The following is a 21,457-nucleotide window of genomic DNA, read 5'->3' as shown; positions in this document are numbered from 1 at the left end:
AAAAAAAAAAAGACAGGCATATGAAAATACTTTGTAAATGGTTTAGTTCTCTATGGTGCTCAGGACAATATAGGAATGAGATATACAGTACAAATTAGGCTTCAGTGGATGCAAATGCCTGGCTCTGAGTATGCAGAAAAACTGTCTTCAAGATTTCTGAAGCTAAGAAGTGGTCTATACAGGAACTCTTTCATGATGAAAATGGAATATCCTCTTTCTAGAAACTGCTGCCAATTTGATTCTTCCTCTGTTTAAGTAGAGCAAATCCATTATTATGGAATACTGAAGACAAAAGACACACTGAATTCTCCAAACTTACTCTTCCTAGTGATTTCCATCCCTCTCCCAATGTATTATGCACATAGGCTGAAAGTGTAGACTGCCATGCATCCATCAAATGTATGGAGAGTCAAAGGAATTCGACTAGTGCTAGTAAAGAATATAGACAGGGATATTTTGGAAGCTTGGGTTAATGGGTTAATTCAAGATGAATTAACCCCAAGGCTACAGTTCTGGAGCAAGACTAGGAGAAGGAAGGCTTTTGATGTGCGTATGTGAGGAGGGGAACTAAGAGACCATATAGATACAGCAGGAAGACCATCAGACTGAGTCTGGAAACCGTTTTGATTAAAAAACAAAACATAAAAAACTGATCATTCAATTGTGACATGATGAAACCAGCTCCTTATTAGAGATGAGGTTGCCCTTGAACTCAGTAGAAGTCTATGATTCTGACTATCATCAGATGACATGCTTCTGCTAAAGTTGAAAAAGTAGATCTTGATTAATGATTTTGGCTCACTGGCTTATCTTCCTGTTTCTCTATTCCTGATTTGCACAGTCATTGCAGTTGATGTAGGAAAGAGAAGATGGATCCTGTCCATCAGTTAGGCATTAACTTTTATGTACCCTCTATATGCCCAAATCCTAAAACCTTTCAAAAACAGTGCTAGGGTTTCCAAGGCTGCTTTTTGAGGCAAGTCTGTGGTAATAGGACAACTTTGTTCCATCTGTTTCTCATGGGACTTCTGAAACACTCCAGCATCAGAAATTCTACCTTTCTGATGGTGCTCCACACACACACACACACACACACACACACATCATTCGTGTCTGGTCTTATAGCAATTTCAGAATACTTATTCAGATCTCCATATTTGCTTCTCTTAGTCAAAACTTGTTTTTCTCTAAGCAACTGTAGATTTTCTCTTGCTGATAGGAATTATGACTCCTTAAATTTGGACTCTGGGGCAGGCATGATGGTACATGTCTGTAATCCTAGTACTCTGGGAGGCTGAAGCAGGAGGATTGCAAATTTGAGCCTAACTGCAATTTAGTGATTTACAAGACCCTGTCTCAAAATTGGAAAAGGGTTAGGGATTCAGCTCAGTGCAAAGGCCCCGAATTTAATCATCCGGTGGCGGTGGTGGGGAGGACCCAGACTCATAGATCAGTGCATGCTACACTAGTGATCATTTAATGTTCATTCAGAGTAACCAAAGCACTGAATAAAAGAGGAACAACTCTTTTCTTTTAATGGACACTGAGCAAATGCTATTGATGTTTTTCTTTCCTCTTTGGTACAATGGGGATCCAACCCAGGGAATGCCTAACTACATCCCCAGCCCTTTTTAAAATTGTGAGACAGGGTCTCACTAAGTTGCCCAGGGTAGGCTCAAACTGCATTCCTGCCTCAGTCTCAAAGAGTGCTGGGATTATAGAGTTGTGCTGCCACAACCTTCTTGTAGAGCCCATTTCTAAACAATATTCAAGTAAGTTTCTGAATTATAAAATATTTACACATTCTAGTTGCTTTGTCATCTGTTCGTGGATGGTGTTTTAAGAAGTACAGAATCTAGAACAGGGGAGGTAATTCCCAGACTTGAGAATTAGCATTTATTGGCTTAAGAAGTGGTTTCTACAGATGGCCAAAGGGACACGACAGGCTCTGCTGCACAGTGTGCAGAGCTCACCACAGGTGCTCAGCGAACATTTGCTCAGTGTTCCCAGAGCTCCAAATACGCGCAAGCATATGATGTGACACTGTTGTGCATCTTTCTCCATAAATAACAAAGGATGTCTTTAAAACTTAAATTGATATAGCGGCATAACACTAAGAAAATCTATCCACGTCTGAACTCTTAAAAAAAAATCATTTATTGATCCTTTACCATACAAAATTTATTCAAATTACATCCATTTGAAGTGGTAAGATCACAGCTAGAGAACAGGTCACCCTGTAACAAATCTATTTACAAAATCCATCATAAAAGCCTTTTTTTGTCCGTTTTTTTATACATTATATTACATATTTTCTTTTTTAAACTAGCATATAACACAAAGCTAAACTGATTAGTAGTTTGCCTACTCCCAATCTTGGGAGAAATACTTCCTTTTTACAAAATCTTGTACCCTGTAGGAAGAGAAATTCCTACACTCTGACAATTGCCACTCAACTTCCTCTGCAAGGCATCTTCCTTCCAATCCTTCCTTCTCATACACACAAGTTGTCATGCATGCACTGAGTTCCTACTTCCTTTTCCTGAAAGCTAACGCTTTAAATACTGCAATTCTATTTACAGGTCTACATGTAAGACAAAAATGAAAAGAACCACAACCACAACCACAATGACAACAAAAATCCAAAAACAAGGTAACACTCTTAAAAAATTACAAACCAGCTAGAAAATATTCTGGCAGTGTTTACAAATTAATTGCTAGTTTTGTACAAAATTGCTAAATAATGAAGATGTGAGTAGACTACATATCAACTTAAATAAAAAGATTGCTATGCACAACTCTGTACATATAAACACACACCTAACACTGTTTGACAGCTCATGTGTTGCCCTTTTTACACTTTATTTTCTAAGGCTCACGTAGTCATAATTCGCACACTTAACTTTTAGCCTTTCATGTGTGAGCTTTAATAGCAGCAACTCAATGGTACCAGGAAACCTGCATACTTACTACTTAAAGTAACACAAATACTGTAGTACTAACCCACTTGGTGTGCCAGATACTATGGGGAAAAAAAAATGACTAACGCCAACAGAATACAGTATGGATGTCTAATTCATGCACCCCAGTTAAGCTCATTAACTGGAAAAATCATATGTACAAAAGAATTAAGACTTATTAGTATTCCTTTCATTTTTTTTTTAAACAATAAATACAGCATTACATCACGAAAAGGTTCAACGAGAAAAATCAACAAAACACACAACAACCTAGCCAGGTGAGCTCAGTCTTTAGACTTTGGAAAAAAATCAGCTCTGTGCAGCTGGCAAAGAGAATGAGCCAGAGCTGGAAGCAGAGGCAGCTAACCAGATGAGATAAATATGGGACAGGGGGGAAAGGTTGGCATAAATGGTTTCCCATGCAGGAAAAAACCCCACAGTGCATTTCCAGTAGGCACTTAACACAAAGCTCCCTCCCTCCTCCACCCCAACGCTTTGTCTCGGACCACACGGATATTCTGTACCAAGTCCAGTGTGTAAGGGGAGGAGGCTGAAGAAGAGAGAGGAAGATAGTCTGCACCTTTGTTTTTCTTCCCAAACACACACCATGCATACCCACACACAGAGTTTAAAGTGCTGGTGTCATCTGTCTGGACCCCACCACCACTTTGCATATTGTGGAAATCTATCTAGAGTAAACTGGCTGGGGTTCTTGTGGTTTATTAATTTGTTTGCTAAGGGTTACCATCAATCCAATCCAATGTGTAGGAGTCGAGTGCCTACCACGTGCCTCCCAACGAGCCAGGCACACAGCTTTTCAATTCAACTGTTCGTTCAGAGGTTAGTTTTTTGTGACTTCCTCATTTCCGAAGCCCTTAGCATCCAAGGAGTGGATTTGAGGTACTGTGCCACCTTCCCAGGAGGAGATGGCCATGGCCATCTGCCAGTGGGAATGCCATTCTTGGACACAACTGTAGGATCTGCAGCTGACAGGAAGCTTCCAACTTGGGACACCATTCCTGAGGAGAGAAGAGGGAGATGCCCAGGCATTCTATCGCTTCATTTCCTACCTCTGGACTTCCTTTAGTCTAACACACCCCTTTCACAGAGGAAGGGGAATTGGATGTGGCCAGGACTATTTTACCCTGACACAGTGGAAGCACTCTGCTCTTTCCAGCTCGAGGAAGTGCCCCCAACAGAATGCCACTGACACAATGGGGATCTTTCTCCCTACAGGACTCTCCATCTGACCCCATCCTGAGAAGTGGTCTCCCTGAGTGTGGCATAAAAGCCCTTTCCCCGGTCACAGGGGCCTGGGAAGCCCAAGGACGGAGGGGTCCACGCCTGCTGCTCCTTGGGACTGCTTCATCGTCTGACCCGTTTTCCTTCCCAATGGGCCATCCATGTCCAGGAGCTCCAGGGTGGACTGGCCCCCAAGACCCCCTCCTGGGGAAGGAAGCAAGATGGGGCAGTGATTCTCGCAGAGGCTGGTAGACCTTAGGTCACACAGGTTTAGATGCTCTGATAGGTAGAGGTTCTCTCTCCCTTTGCTAAAGCAATATGAATTTGCAAAAACCGCTTCAAAGTAAACAATTAACTTGAAATGGTGATGGGTACCACAGGAATGCTTAAATGGCAGCTAAAGAAAAAAAGTCTGAAACAATCCACAAAGAACTCCTAAGTAGGCATTTGCTACAAAGCAACTGGAAACTCACAAATACGCTGGGGACAGGGGAGTGGGAGTGGGAGTGGTAAAATGGAGACAGGAAAATCCACAACAGCTTTGAGTGGCAGAACTCCACTAGTCCTCTGTATCCAAAACAAGTACTCTGAAAACAGGTTCTTCATCCGAAAGGCTGTGGAGGTTCTCGTGACCTCCTAGTGGGACACAAAGCCCATAGCTTAAACTGAAGTATGAGAGTAATTTAAATATTCCTAAGAAGAGCTGAGGAAATCCATTTCATACTTTTGCATGACTTCAAGTTTGCATTTGCTGCAGTTCCATTCCATATTAGCAGACCCCAAAGACATGCATTCTGCAGAGAAGGCACGGCTTGAAATGCTATTAGGGAAGATTGCTGTTTTCCAGTGGGCCAGGTGGCTGGACCCCATTCTACAGCCCATCGTCAGGCACAGCAAGCCAATCTGAGAGGGAAGGAAGGAGAGAGGAAAAGGACAGGCAGGAGACACCTGATTGCACATTTTCTCACTTGCTGACTCATCCAGGAGATTTTGGAGCCTGGGACAAGGCAGGGATTTCCCAAGGGAGCCTGCAACTGTGCGCTTAGACAATTATTTAATTCATTAAAATGTCAGCTTCGTTCGGAAGTTTGTAGTTTACTTCATGATACTCTCTTGGAGGAAGAAGGTAGGAAGGGACAACACTGCATGACATGTTCTTGTTCCAGGATAAAAAAATATTGGTTTATAAGGAAAGTTCACACACAGCATAATCAACTACACATAAAGTCTTCCACCAATGGGAGCTTTTCCAAATCATAGGCATCAAAGAGATCGCTGATGCCATCTTCCTCACCCAGGCTCAGCAGGTAGTCCTCTTGAAGTAGGGGAGGCAGTAAGTTCACAAATGGCCCCTCCAGGTTGGAAGGGATTTGGTCCTCAGTCTGCTGTAAAAGGTTAGCTGGGGAGGCCAGAGGAGAAAGGTTTGCCATAGAAATTGAGCAATCGTTATGTCCTGAGTTATTTGAAGCCAAGTCTGAAAAGAAAACATCAGTGGAAACCAAAAGCAAGTTAGAAGAAAACCAGTTAATTTTTTCTATCACTCTGCTAATGACAATGGGATGAATGTACTGCACACCTCATACCACTGTTTACACTAACAGCCACGTCGGAGTGACTTGTCACCTTCCTCTGTCCTAGTCTAAGTCATCTTTCAAAATATCTGCTGCCAGAAGACATGCAAATAGCTTTGCAGATGAGAGGCTAACAAGTTCAAAAACTTCTCTCCAATAACGAGTTGTTGTTTTAAGAAAAACAAAACATAAATACTGAAGAGTTAGCTCCCCAGGAGAACTCACCAATTTTAACGCAGTCTTTTATGAACACTCAACTTATGAAAGATACCTCTAAAAATACATATAAGAGGGCACATCTACTTTGAATTTCTATGGTGAAAAAGGATGATCCTTTGTTTTTACCATTTCAGGTGCTGCATTTTTGCTGAGTATTTTTTTTTTTTTTTTGGTACCAGGGATTGAACTCGGGACCTTACGCCTGCAAAGCAGGAGGCGGCACCACTGAGCTAAATCCCCGGCCTGTGCTAGGTATTAAGTCAGACCTATTCATTTAAATCACAACTTTTGCTGCTAATATTGGGAGATGGTAGGGGAAAAATTAAACATGTATTTCCAAGCTGAAACTGCAAAGAGCTTTGCTCTAGCAACAGAGGGGGGCAGGAGAGATTAAGATTTATTTTCTGAGGGTTTTACAACTGTAAGCTCTTCCCATCACATTAGGAGGGAAATAAAAACTCCTGGACAAAGGCTATTCTCTCTGAACTTTTCATTCCTTCTCTGATGATCTCTGCACCATCCTTCAAAGGTGTTTGGCCAGAGTAGTGGGTAAGCCACCAAGACAATGCAAAAAATGGCTCTTGCCAAGCAAAGGCTGAAGGGACTTCAAGAATGAATGGAGGAAGCTTTGCCCAAGATTACTGTTTATTCTACAAACCAGTCAGAATGCCTTTTAAAAAATGCTACCTTAGTAACAATAGAGACTTTTGTCTCCTGCTTAGACTTCAGGATCCTTCTAGTCACCCTCATTTCTAATATAGTTTCCAAAAGACAAAAGTGGAATTTTTACCTTTGGAAGTGGGTTTAGGGATGTTCCCATTGTGGTCTTGGTTGTTTGTTTTCATTGGACTGTGTGTTTCAGTCTCTTCCGGACACAAGTAAACCTCAATGGGTCCTTGGGTACTTGCCAAATGGATTTGTAGGCTCTATGAACAGAAACGACAGAAGTTCAATGCAAAAGTTTTTTTTAGAAATGAAAGCCAGAGTATTGCCATCTAAAACTGAAATGTCAGGGTAATGTTTATTGTTCATTTTGCTTCTCTGCTGGTAGTGTAGCTCTACCAATGACTGTCTTCCTGTAAAGCAGGGGTCAGGGACCTAAAGCTAGAGGGCCAAAACCAACCCACCAAATGGCTTTGTAAATAAAGTTTTATTGGAGCATAGTTGTGGCCATCCTCACTGAATGTATCGTCTCTGGCTGTTTTTGGTGGTTTTTTTTGGTAGCAGGGATCGAACTTGAGACCATGCGTTTGCGAGGCAGGCACTGGAACTACTGAGCTAACTCCCTGGCCCCTCTGGCTGTTTTGATATTATGAAGGCATAGTCTAGAAGTTGAATAGCCTGAAAAGTCTGCAGGGCTCACAAAGCCAAAGACATTTACCATCTGGCATTTAGAAAGACAATTTTTTTTGGATGGTGGGGGCGGGGGGGGGGGGTGTCAGTCTGTAAAAATGACACTACAAGTAAATTATGTTTAGATTAAATTTAGTTTCTACAAATTATTAAAAGGTCCATTTAGTATTCCAAATAGAGCATTGTCATGTTATTGTTCCTTTATGGTAGGACTTTCTAATGCTGATTTTTAATAACTAACTTATATACAGCATTCCTAGGAATTGCATTTAATAAGAGACTACAGCACACTGGTATTTAAAATTCCTTCTTAAGTTACGGCATTGATAATAATCTTTCAAGGTGGGAGGTCTATCTTAGAAGGGGCTTGTAAAGCTCTCTCCCCTATGCATTTTTTCACTGCAGTTCTGTATCTTATCATTGTAGTCTAGGCCAAAATTATCAAAGTACATCTGAAAGTAATCACAAAAACATGTGGCCTACTTTCTTAAAATATTCGAGTCTATCAATTACTTCAAGGTCCCATTTAGTTTCATAAAAGTAAACATGTTAAAAAGTGCTATAAAAATTCATAAAATGTGCTAAGTTAGGGAGATACTTCACAGCACTTGTATCTCTCTTCATGGTGGCAACTAGATACAAGGTAATCAATATCAAATTTCTCAAACTGATCAAAACCGCCAGGTAATAAATTATGAAAAAAAAAAAATTAAATAAAGTACAAAAGGGACAGGGCATCATGGATTGCTTCCAGCTCAGTGCCCTGCTAGGTTCAAATTAGGCATTTTGGACATTCAGTTGAAATGTTTTAAAGTTTAGGGTTATGGAAAATAAATGGGAAATAACTATCAAAGGAAATGGGAGTCAACTGTCAAGTTCTTAGAACAGGTCAGGCTTTCACCATGAGTCGGTGATTCTTCAACTTCAGACATTCCGAGATCTCTGCAAATGCACAAGGCCGCAGTCTCCTTACCTCTACGGAGTCAGGCACTTCAAGTCTTGTTTCTGGAGGGGCTTTCACAACTATAACAGTTTGGTCTTTAAGGCCACTAATTTTTCGAATATCTTGATAGGTAACATAAGCTAACGTAGCAAGAGTTAAGGAAATCTTCCGCCTAATTGCCTCAGATATAGCCATCATGAAAGCGACAAATAAACACATGGAAAAAATTCAAACCATCTTATGACTTGTAAGGATATGTATGTCTCATAAAAGACAGATAAATAGGAGATAGAAGTTCAAATAATTCCTCAAATTACCTACTCTGTTGCTTCAAAAATATTTTAAATATATATGCTAACTTGTTTCATTTATATACCTAGTTTCTCTTAGATCACTGAAAATAAAGTTTTGCGCTATTATCTATTTGTTCTTTGTAAAGAAGTCTTGTCTATGTCTTGTGCCCTAGGTACTTTTAAGAGTATGATACACAGTGTAGTAAGTCTATTGTTATTCTCTTATTTTGTTTTGAAATTTTATTTTTTCATTAAAAAATAATATGTAAGTCTCAACTGGGTGTAGTAGTGCAGGCCTGTAATCCCAGCACCCAGGAGGCTGAGGCAGGAGGATTGCCACAAGTTTGAGGCCAGCCTGGGCTACATCATTTTGAGTTCAAACCTGGTAGACTAGACCCTATCTCAAAAAAACAAAAAGTTCTCTGGTTCTGGATCTTCAGATATACCGGGTCCCACAGGGATCTTCTTTACTGATTGATGTTCTAGACAACAAAAGAAATATATACTTTATCCTTCCCATTTCTAATAAGTCTATGGCTATTTACAATATTAGAACACAAAGAGTAGTTAAAATAAACCATCAAATAAAAATCAGGGACTTTGAAGCCAGGTTCTGGTGTACAAGTATTCCATGAACCCCAAGGAAGTACCCTATCACTCAAATTGAAGGATAGCAGGCCCCAATTTGCAGAAACAATGTTAAACTCTACCAATCACAAATCTTTTTAACTCCCAGTCTATTAGCAAGTGTCAGCAGCCATCAAATGAATGCATAAATAGAAAATATATTAGTGGACATGCAGACAGCTTGTTTTCTGAAGTGCACCTGGGCTGGTGGTGACCGTGTAGCACCTACAGATACAGAAGAGTACCATAGTTTCCATTAGAAAAATTATCCTTTGTGTGATATTATTAACTCTACCATTAATTCCAATGTTCACAAGTAGGAAAATGGATCTCAGATGTTCTACAATATGAGAAACACTGACCTAGGGAGGAAGAATAAGATAACATTTCACCACTCTTGGTAGTTATTTCTGAGTGCTGAATGGTTCTTTTAAGTGCTCTGGAAGCCAAACCTAAAAGGATAGCATGAAATAAGGTACTTACTACATGACAAAAGTATTCAAGTGAGTTCACTTAAGCAATGTACAGTGACTTTAGTCAGCTTTTTAAATATAAACCCATTAAAATGCCTAGAATAAAACAGCAAATAACAAATCAATGAAAGCGTTTCTGTGGGTAATATTATACATCTAACAATGTCAGTGATCTAATATGTTTAATATGGAAAAAGGACTTTGAAACCCAAGAGGAAATGACGTCCCTGAGAATAGAAGCGACTTATTAGATACTTCTTACAGAAGCTATGAATCTACTTGCCAGGAAAAAAGCACATCCACGGAATCTACATATACATACAGGGGGTTTATCATAGACTATTGTGTTCCAGTCTCTACAGCTGAGACAACAGAGTCTTGGTAGTGACTGCTCTTTCAGGATCTTGGGCCTCAGATCTGCCCTTCTTTCATCAAAGAAGCTACTTCTACCTTTATAGAATCTGGAAAGTTCTGATTTTTACTGCGAACACTGAGGACAATGGATACCCAGGTTCTGACCCCAAAGCCCACTGCCAACAAGCGAAGTGACAAGAACTTATTAAAATAAAAACTCATCTACAATTACTCAACATGCTGCCGAAAAGAAAATTTCAACACATTTGTGAACAAGCTGTACCAAATTGGGAACTGAATGGTGAATTGAAATAAATTGTGCAAACATATTTTCTAATCTTACAAATTTAAAAGTGCTTCCTTTGTGGCTCCCTCCCGAATTTGCTTCTGGGGTTGGCAGTCTCCTGCAAGGAAGCTTTCATTTTCTGCAACAAAGGCCTCAGAGAAAGCTAATGTAAGTGACAATGCCATGAGCCACATGTTCTCGAGAGCTGCCAATCATGTATAACCATACAGCTCCTCCACAGTGGGGCTCCCAACCAAACAATGAATGAACCACCCCCTGCAACCCACTCTGGGCACCCCTGGGGGTTCGAGTCATCACACCTCTTCTCCATCTCACTAATTGTCAGCTGACAAGGTTCATCCTTTGGTCAACAGGAGAAGTACAGATGCAGGTTTAAAAAACTCCGAATGGGAAAATAAACGTCCTCATACCCTCCAAAGGAGAGACTGTTAAATGTGAGAACCCAGAAGAAAGTGGGCAGGGCACATTTTCTTTTCTAACAAAGGTCAATGGGGAATCATCAGGAGTATGGGACTAAAATTAGAGATAGGATAATTTAATCTGTTGTTTTGGTCTTCTATCAATAACTGAGAATACTGACAAATCCTGCTGACACCATGAAGCCATCTCTCTCCTATTTTGTCTGCTGTGGGACGATGAAGAGGAAGTTTTCCTGTGATGGTTAAAAGAACATTGATTGGCAAGTTGAAAACAATTAGCCCCTCAGTTTCATTTCTGAGAACTAACATTTGAGGAGGAACAGTGAGTTGAGGTTTGCCAGGTATGGGGAATGCCTCTGAAATCAGTTTCTGGTAGGGGGAATCTGCTATAGGCACTTAAATAGCTAGGCTATAACTTTTTCTTTTCTCTTTCAAACCCTTTAAGAGTGGCTCACCTAAATAGATTCAACAAATTCCAATTGCTGCAATGTCTGATGAAAAGAAAATAGAATGTGAGAACCCCAACAGTGACAGCTACACCCACCAAAAATCTGGGAAGCCAAAGTTGAATCTGCTAAGTGTTGTCATTAATATTAATACTGACACCTTACATATCTTTTATTAGTGTGGCCTTACACTACAAGTGTAGCCATATGCTCCAACCACGCATGAATAAAATGCTTTAAAAAAGTTCCCACCTGGCTTTTAAAACATAATGATAGGATCCAGTTCAATGAGTATCTTACCATAAATGCTGACTTTTTAGGCAAAGTAGGTTTACACACACACACACACACACGCACACACACACGTGTGCGCGTGCGCACAACTCTTGCATAAAACCAGAGTAAAATCTACCCTGTGCATATATGCCAGGCTGCCAACTCTGAAAATAGTCTAGAAGGCACTGGCCCTTCATAAACTGTAGCACAAAGGATATCTTTGATTCTCTGAATCCTCGGTTAACAGTTTGAGGTCCAGGGTGCAGCTTTGGATCAGTTCATCTAACTTCTTCTCCTCCTGACTGAGCTCGGTCACTTCTCTGGACAGGCCTTGACACTGGGCCAGCATGCCCCCATCCTCAGACAGACTGCAGCCCCTACGACCCAAACACAGACTCTTCATGGCTGCTCTCGAGAACTGGTCCTGTGGGTAAATGTCCCCTCTCGACATGGGAGGTCACAGTGTGTGTGAGCCAAACGTTCAAATTAGAACTTTATATATGTTTTTTCATAAAGAAGGTCCTGCACTTTTCACACCACTGATACTAGGTGAAAAAGCAGACATTTTCAGAGCTCTTTCCTGCAAAGGAGGCCCATTTAGAAGGCTCAGATTTAGAGGGCAAAAGGAGGCAGCCACCTGGCTCCTTAGCCACCTACCCACCATATACCTCCTGGATTAGGGAAGCTAGAGACAAAGAAAGATAGAAAAGATGGGATGGCTCAAGAAAAAAAAAGATCAGCCATAAGCATGAAAGACCCAGGTAACTTCTGAGAGTCTTTTATCAACAGCTAAAAAGAAAGTGGTAAAGGAGGCAGATCCATCAGTTACCTGCAAGAACAAAGACCAATACTCAATAAATCAAAATGGGTTACTGAACTATCCAAAATCCCAGTAAGGACAAAAAATTTACTCATTCATTTTATTATGTTTGAATTGTATTAATGCTATACTTTCTAAAATCTAAAATACTGGCTGTTTAGATGTTGTCTGCAATTCACACATGACCTTACTGCATATTTAATCAGATCTGTAGGTATACAGACATCCTTGCTCTATAGAAAAAACTGAGGCACTTAAGCCTTGCCTTTATTTACACAGAAAGTGAACTGATCAGTCCAAACCAAGGTTAAAGATACTTTGTGATTGTGTGATTATACATGTACATCCAGAAGACTATAAGCCATAGTTAATTTCCAAATTCCTATGTGGGACAAGCCAAGGACATGCGTAAGCACCCATCAAAACACACGCGTGAGCACACAGACATCAGTGTTAGAACAAGCAGCATTCTAGTTTACAAATGGATTCCCCTGCTTGATACTAAGCAAATATTGCTCCTTTCATCTCAGACAGTATCTAAACAGAAAGTCCCCATGTAAGAAGACTATGAAGTTCTGTTTAAGAAGCTGAGGAGAAGTAGGGTATGGTGGCACTGGCCTGTAATCCCAGCACTCTTTGGGAAGTTGAGACGGGGGATTGCCAAGTTGCAGTACAGCTTGGGCAGTTTAGCAACTTAATGAGACTTGCTTCAAACCAAACCAAACCCAGAACAAAAGGGTTAGGGACATAGTTCACAGAAAGGGCCTGAGCTCAATCCTAGTTCCAAAAAAAAAAAAGAAAAAAAAAATCAAGGAGTTGAGAGAAGAAAATAAGAGAAGAAAAGAAATGAACATGTAAGTTGGAATGGGGCAAACAGAGGCTGGGCATGCGGGTCTCACTCACATCCACTGGACGTTGTTCTTGGACTTCTTCTTGATGAGATGGATGCCTTCCAGCACGTTGGTGATGTCGTAGATTCTCCTCTTTTGCACTTTGAGCACCTCTGCTGCCTTATTCAAGTCCAAGACCCCATCGGGTGACTGGCTCAGGAGCTGAATGAACTTCTTGGTGAGCAGACCAAGGGACGTGTCATACCGTGTTTTTTCTGAGGGAGATTTTGGAGCTTAAAGGAAAACAAAAACCGAACGGGTGGGGGATAGGGGGAGAGGTAAAGAAATGAAGGGTTTCTGTGCAGTTAAGCAAGCCAGCTCTTTCCCATTGCAGCCCGAGGATTAGTATCTGAAGCAAAGCTGTTGCTTTTGGTGAGTTACAGAAAGCCATGGAATTGCTTTACTAGAAAAAGAAGGGACAATAGAAATTCCTATGCCTGATGACCATGTTTCCCTTAAACTTCTCAGTAGCTCCTGCTTTGGCTTACCCACCTCCCTATGGTCCATGGGAATTGGGCCTGTGGGGTCTAACCCGATGGAGTAAGGGTACGCGCTCTCCCGGGCAGGTTCCCACAGACTTCTCTTTGCTGGCCTCTTGGGCTTGTGGCACTATCATTTGTCTGCCACTTTTTCAAATAATATTTCATTTTGATGAAGAATACCTGGAAGTTTTTCTATCAAATCTCCCCATCTCTCAGCCAGGCATGGAGGCACACGCCTGTAATCCCAGCACTCCATAGGCAGGGGCAGGAGGAGTTTGAGGCCAGCCTGGGCTACATAGTTAGTTCAAGCCCAGCCTGAACTGCATAGTGAGACCCTGTCGCAAAAAACAAAAGTCCCCACCTCTTATAAATTTTCTTATTTAGTACTGTGTTTATTCTCTTATGGGTGCACAGATCAACATTTCTGGGGGGGGGGGGTTGGGTACTGGGGATTGAACACAGGGCCTTCGTACTGAGCTACATCCCCAGCCCTGTCTGTCTAGTTGGTCAGTCTGTCTGGTCTGTCTGTCCATCCGTCCGTCCATCTATCTAAATTTTGAGACAGGGGTCTCACTGAGGTGCTCAGCCTGGGCTTGAACTTGTAATCCCCCCAGCTCAGCGTCCCAGAATGTTGGGATTATAAGCATGTGCCATCACACCTGGCCAGATCTATGTTTCAATTTAGCATTACACATGTTTTGTGGATGGGCTGATACATAAACTACAGGCAAGGAAGAACAAAGTCTAATTTAGCCTTTGCATCAAATGCAAAAACATAAATGACTATTTAGCCATTTCTAACTTACTTCTCTCTCTCCCAAAAGAAACCGTGAGAGCGTTCCATGGAAATGAACTAGCTGCAATTTATCAGGCACCATCAGTTCTGCTACTGTGTGCTGGGCTGGTGTCTGGAGTCGGCACGGACACTGCTAACTAGTACAGTTCATCTACACCCAGCCAGTCTAAGACTCAGAAGTCCTGTCCATTACTGGAAATCACAATTAAATTTGGTTATAGAATGATGCTTATATTCTGACTTGAAAATGACGCTGCCTTCAGTTGAAGATGTCTTCCCTTACGCCAGTATTCTGGTATCAGAGGTACTATAGCCTTTCACTAGGTGTCTGCAGACAGTGTCTTTAATTTTTAGATAGGCACAGAAAGGAATAAAAAGAACAAAACATGCCAACATTGTTCACACCTTGGCAATCTTCCAGCCATGAGCTTTGCAAGGTGGGAATCCCACACCCAGGAGAATAAGCAAAGAGATGAAAGAATCCTTACTTTTCGGGCTATCTGGACTTCGTAGTGCAGCTCTTCCTTTGCCCTTGGGGGTTTTTAAACCATCTGAGAGGTACTGATGACCGCTTTCTCCTAGCTCCAGCCTTCGCTTTGCCTGTAACACAAACAAAACAGCCTGTCATGGCTCATACAGACAATAATAAGAGTGGAGCTGGCTGTACTCTGCTCTGCCAAACACTGCAGGCGCCTTTGGCTCTCAGCTCTCTGCCCCACCCCACCTGAAGGCTTGTCACTCCCTCCAGCCGGAGCCCAGGCCGGCCTGCAAACTCGTCACCTGCGATGATCCTGTGCCCACATGTGAGTAGACAAACCCAGTGATCCTTCAGTGTTAGGTTCAGATACGGCCCTGTTCACCGACTCAACACAGCTGCCAAGCATGCGGCGGGATGCTACAAATATCACACAACCCAGGGAGCAGCATGAATTTATATTTCCGGTCCATCTCCTATTATGGCCTGCACTGGACTCCCTTCCAAGTGCTCCCCAAAGCTCTGTGTTTACTTCTATCCTAACACTTACTGATATTATTGTAGAAGTTCTTTATCTATTTCTCATTTCCCTCAGGCAAAGACTCTTTGCCATTTATCTTTGTACACCCAGCGCTTGGCACACAGCCTGGGTTTCTGTAGGTATTCAATCATGCTCTATATATTCATCAAAAGTGACTGTATAGCAACACAACATGCCAGACTGCAAATGGTCCTCCATCAGGAAAACAAATACTGCAAATAGACAACTGTGGGCTTCAATCAAACCTGGCAAGTGAGGAGCCTTTAACTAAGTTTTTAATTTAATTCCATGTCACTGTGAAAATACCAGTTTAATGTCTTTTATGTACAGGGAACTGTGGGAAATAGAAGTAGTAAGCAAGAGCGGGTACCTATAATCTCAGCACCCTGGGAGGCTGAGGCATGAGGACCACAAGCTCTAGCCCAGCCTGGGCAACTCGGTGACTGACTCAGCAAGACCTTGCCTCGAAATAAAAAGGGCTGGGGAAGTAGCTCAGTTTGAAGGCCCTGGGATCAGTCCCCAGTAACACACACACACACACACACACACACACACACACACACACACGCAGAAGTAAGCAAGATAGATAAGAGCCCCTGCCTTCCTAGGGCTTAAGAGTCCAAGAGAGAAGACAGAGGACCAAGTAACTGCATGAGTATGATGGGTGGTTACACAGAGGTGGCTCCTAGGGCCAGGGATTTCGCTCAGTGGTTTCGCCACCTCCTGCGCAAGCGCAAGGACCAGAGTTCGATCCCCGGTACCCAAAAAAACACAAAAAAACAAACAAACAAAAGAGGTGGCTCCCACCAGACACCCAGCATGGCAATATATACATACATACATACATACATATATATATACATATATATATATATATATATGTATATATATATGTATGTATATATATTGGCAACGGGGATCAAACTGTGGTCCTTGCGCTTGCAAGACAGGTGGCAGAACCACTGAGCTAAATCCCCGGCCCCTGGGCAACATATATTTAGGTTCATGGTGGGGTAGATCTTTCTAGTGAGATCCATAGTTTCAGGTGAACTCATTATATGGAAACACAAGCAATAACTTATTAAAGGATGACAGATATCCAACTTCTTTATGAGAAGTCATTACCCAACCTGAACTTTCCCCTACTGTAGCCACTGGCCACTAGCCCTAGTGAATTTGTGTGTGGTAAGTGTAAAACACATACTGGATTCTGAAAACATGGTGGAAAAAGAACTACTGGCAAGAAGGGGTTGTGTCCTTTCCAGTGAGCTGATAAGCTGGGGTCTAAGGCCATCATTCAAAACTCTGGCTCCTGCCATGCACTGGGGCCAGCAGTTGGTCTTCCCCAGACTTCTCAGTTGCTTTAGCCAACACAATCTCCTTTTTGGCTTGAAGAATTGTGAGCTGGGAACCTGGAAGTCAGGACCGAATGCAAAGGGGAACTGGTAGGCCCTGGTTGAAAGTGGCACAGTGTGTGGGTCACTTCTTCCGGATGTCAGGAAGCATCACAGGTAAGAGCCAAGCTTCCTTTGAGGCAGGACCACCTAAAAGCAGACAGCCTTGCCACGGAGGTCTTTTCTCTATGTAGAAAGTAATCCAAGAAGACACAGAGCTATGTTCTCTACCCAAGCTCAAGTCAATGGAAGGAAAGCAAAGTTGGAAAAGAGTCGAGGACCCTAAGGTTTTCATCATCTCTTAACACTCACAGTTCGGAACTACCCTCTGGCCAGTAGCCTGGGGACAGGTTAGTTTTGCCTCTCCAGGATCTTACTTAAATTGCCTGGAGGCAAGGCCTGTGGCGGCATAAAGCTGTAGGCTGGGGAAATTCCCAGAGGCCTGTTGCTAAGAGATTTAAGTCCAACTTCAAGGACCATGACTAGCCTCCATATGTGACTTTGGTTACTAAGCAGCAAACTAAGTTGGCTAAATCTAAATATTAGGCAGACAATCTACTAAATTTTAAAGGCACTTTTATTGCCAGAGAATGACTAAGTTTAGAAAGCAAATGCCTGTGATGTCTCAGCCTCTAAGGGAATCAATCACTGGGCCCATAAATCCACACCAGAAATAAATGAGTTGTAAAAGGAAGGCAGCCCCAGAAACCATTCTCATCTCCACCATGTCACCAGTGGCAGCTGTTCCTGTTGAAGACGTGATGGTCGAATGGACTTGATCACCTTATGGTGCTTCTCCTTTTCCAAATGGATGATTCTGCTGGGTTGTTCCTTATCTTTCCTCCACTGCTTTGTGAATGGAGGGCTGGACTGGACTGGACTTGAAAGGACCACTTAGTACCTGTAGGTCCCAGATCTGAACATGGATGGAGTTAATGGACTCTGAAGGGCTAAGAATTTTGATATATATTGGAAGATTACTTTAATGCTTAGCTTAGCAAATTCAAGCACACATGCCTGGCACCACATAAAGCTTGATGGCAAGTGATCTCTGCCTCCAGCCCCTTTCCATGACAATCTCCTCTCTGTCATCTCAATTTTGTTTGCTCAGAATGTGAGCATCTAATTGAACGGAGAATTGTGATATTCTAAGGCAGTGGTGGTGGAACCTATGGCATGTGTGATATTGTGTTTTTCTTTTAAGGCAAAAGACGTTAACGTACAGTTTTTTTTTCCCCTCAAAACGAAAACCTCAGTATTCAGGCTTAATTGCAGTGCTGGCACTTTGTTATAAATAAGTGGGTTTGGGTTTGCATTTGACACTCAAAGGGTTCACATCACTGTACGATACATGTGGTCTTCATCCAGTTACCGGGCACACAACTCTTAAGATCCTTGAACTCTCCTAAGATCCTTAAACTGTTTTCTATGTTAATAAGTTAACCAATGGCTACCCACTGGTAAGACCAAGCCATGATGAGAGGGTTGGGACCTTTAGCCCTAACCCCAACCTCCAAGGAGGGGAGAGGGGATGGAGGCTGAGTTGATCACCAATGGCCAATAATTTAACCAAATCATGCCTACTCAATGTAACTTCCTTCAAAGTCAAAGACTGGGTCCCAGAGCTTTTGGACAGCTGACCATGTAAAATCCTGGAGGGTGGTACCCCAGAGGGGGATGGAAAACTCCACACACCCCCACCTCACCCTACGCATCTTTTCATCGGTTTCCTTTGTAATAGCCTTTATAATAAACTAGGAGATATAAGTAAAGTGGTTGCTTGAGTTCTGTGAGCAGCTCAAGCAAATCAGTTGTACCCCGAGGAAGCGGTCATGGAAATCCCCATCTATCGCTGGTTGAGCACATGGAACTGGGGGACAGTCTTGGAAACTGGGCCCTCAGGCCTGTGTTATCTTGTGCTGCCTATGGGGAGATAATATCCGAACTGACATCCAGTTGGTGTCCACTGCCGAAGTGATCAGTGTGTGGAGAAAACTGTCACACATTTGCCACAGAAGTCTTCCAAGTTGATTGCTGAGTAAGAGTACAGGACAGACTGAGTTTGTTTTCTTCCTCAATATTCTTACAAGGGTTATTTTACTGTTTAAAAGCAGAATGTTGTATTACATGGTCCCTATCAGTAAAGAAAATAATCCAAGCTGGTGCTCAAAAGAAGCACCAGGCATTTGGCCCTGACAGGGCAGAGACTGGTATGTGAGATGCTAAGAACAGTTCTCACGTGGCATCTTCCCACAGTATTTTCAAGGGTAACTTTTCCTCTAAACAAGGTTTTTACAAACTTTAGAATCTCAGCCTCATATAAGATGACATGCCACTGGTAGTGGATATCTGAAAAGAATGATAACCATTAGGCATCATGGGTGGTGGGGAACAATGCTCAGTTTTGCCTGTCTGGTATTTACTGTCCCCATTTCTTCCTTTGGGAAAGGAACTCTTCCAGAGTTCTTATTTGAAGTGGTTTCTACTAGTCTCCAAACCTGAGAACTAAAGGGCTGAGGTTGCTCAACATTTTAGGTTGACCCTTCCCAACAAGGTTATAGAGACAAGTATTGTAATCCCTCATCAAAATCAGTTTATTTCAATCCTGTAGCTAAAGTGTTTTGTTTGAGGTTGTGCCCATTACCAGTGGATGATGAAACAGTCAATCTTGGGATTTTTTTTGTTGGTAACCACCGGGAAAGTACTGGGCTCTTTTCATGGGAAAAGGCAGGTAAGATGTAAGCTGGGAGCTACTTGGAAGCTGAGCCAACACAGAAGTAAAGTTAAGAGGTGGAAAGAAGCTGCCCTGATATCCTCAAGAGAGGTATTTCATACAGCCATGCCCAAAGGTGGACATACCACAAACACTATTTATGTGATACAACAAATTCCACTTTGGTAAAAGGCAGGTGAGTGAGATTACTACCACCTGCAATCAGGAATCCTTATGGATAAACTTTTACCATTAATTATTATACAATGAACATTTAAGTGCTTACCAAGTTACTTGCTTTTAACTCAATTATTTTATTTCCTTTTCACAACCCCATGAGGTAGTTATTATTACTTTCTACATGACAGGAGGAAGCTGAAGTTCAGAGCACCTAAATACTTTCCCAGGATTGCAGAAATGGCTAAGTGTGCTTATTCAAGTCCACATTTATGACCATTTCAAGAAAAGACTGAGAAAAACTGCCATGAAAAAATTTAAGTTATACTAAATTGATACCAGTTTTGATGTACCTGAAGAATTTTATTTTTATAATTTAGATAATCTCTTCTTTACATAGTACATGCATATGGCAATTTAAACAGCATGAATGGGTATACAGCATGGAAAATAAGTTTCTCCTACTCATAGTCCCAGTCCTCCTTCTCAAAGAGAAGGATTAGTAAGTCACTTGGATATTTCTTCAAATAGAATCTAGAAATACAAGTACATAGATACAGATGTATCTCGTAGCTTCAGACACATTTACAGACATGCTGATCTATCAGTAACACATCTCAGAGCCTGATATCTGCCAATGCATACAGAATGATCTTATTTTTCATAGCTGTGGAATACTGTGTTAATATATCATTGTTTATTTACTTAACTAGACACCTACTAGTTGGCATTCAACACTCCTCTAATCATTTCCCCATAAATATTCATGATGGCACTGTGGGGCAGACATTACTATCTCTATCCTGTGCAGAGGGACAGAGGTTAAGGGTTACTTCAGGTCTCAGTTAATAAGTCACAGATGCCAGGATTTGAACCCTGGCTTGTTCTGTGTTGGTCAGTGATCATGACTTCTTGGCCTTACTGAGATGCTCCCCCCTCTGCTTCTGTAGCAACTTCCGGGTGGCCACTGCATGATTTCACCACCTTAAGAAATGTATGTTCCAGGTTTCCTCCCTGGACCACAAGCTCAGGTCTGAGGTGGTTTCGATGCCCAGAGCCTTTCTACACATGGCAAGCACACAGCCACATGTTTTACTTAATTTCCACATGTGACTTAAAAAGATTTTCAGGGAATATACAGGCAAAAATTAAAGTTGCATAAAGATAATGTAATATGACCCCACAGGGGTATAAAGAATCTGTAAAACCAGAAACTCATTATAAAATTTCCGTATTATCTATAGAGGAAAGAAGTCTGGAAAGACCCATACCAAATATTAATGGCAATTATCTCTGGGAATGGGAAGTAAAATTAAATAGGGGGTAATGACTTCAGGTTTACATTTCTGTAAGTTTACTGTATTTTAAAAGTGCCATGTCTACATATATGTTGAATTTATATCATTCAAAACTAGTAATTCCAGAGTGTATCTTAAACATTTGTTTCTAGGGTTTGCCTATTAATAACAGTAGTTTCTTGAATATCTGCATTTTTTCACATGCCCCACATAAATGTCCACTCTCAGAAAAATTCAGTAAGTTACTTTGTACATTTATATAATAGAATGTTACGCAATTATTAATGATGTACACTCTAAATATGCAAGTTTTTAAAAAGCAGGTGTGAATAGTAAAACTGTATTTTTGTGGGGAAATTATATGCATGGAAAGCCAGTATCTAAGAAT

The 21,457-nt window shown here is 41.6% G+C and overlaps 1 protein-coding gene across 7 annotated transcripts in view; it reads right to left on the bottom strand.

The window, feature by feature from the left end:
- Positions 1 to 2,139: 2,139 nt before the first annotated feature.
- The window catches only part of E2f3 (E2F transcription factor 3), an 84,090-nt gene continuing 64,772 nt past the window's right edge, over positions 2,140 to 21,457 (bottom strand). For 4 of the 7 annotated variants that reach the window (XM_021260570.2, XM_087181812.1, XM_087181815.1 and 1 more), the window contains 6 exons: positions 14,960 to 15,071; positions 13,207 to 13,426; positions 11,702 to 11,860; positions 8,319 to 8,433; positions 6,783 to 6,918; positions 2,140 to 5,676 (listed from right to left, as the gene is read on the bottom strand). In XM_021260570.2, the coding sequence (XP_021116229.1) occupies positions 5,414 to 5,676; positions 6,783 to 6,918; positions 8,319 to 8,433; positions 11,702 to 11,860; positions 13,207 to 13,426; positions 14,960 to 15,071 (1,005 nt within the window). In that variant the 3' untranslated portion in view covers positions 2,140 to 5,413. The remainder of the gene's footprint in view (positions 5,677 to 6,782; positions 6,919 to 8,318; positions 8,434 to 11,701; positions 11,861 to 13,206; positions 13,427 to 14,959; positions 15,072 to 21,457) is intronic. The other 3 variants (XM_021260571.2, XM_087181814.1, XM_021260572.2) reach the window with 1 other exon arrangement.

The sequence above is a fragment of the Heterocephalus glaber genome, unplaced genomic scaffold (genome assembly GCF_053883595.1).
Source record: "Heterocephalus glaber isolate CG9 unplaced genomic scaffold, H.glaber_assembly_v1.0 deba00001472, whole genome shotgun sequence".
Taxonomy (NCBI): domain Eukaryota; kingdom Metazoa; phylum Chordata; class Mammalia; order Rodentia; family Bathyergidae; genus Heterocephalus; species Heterocephalus glaber.
This window is presented reverse-complemented; position numbering and strand designations above follow the sequence as displayed.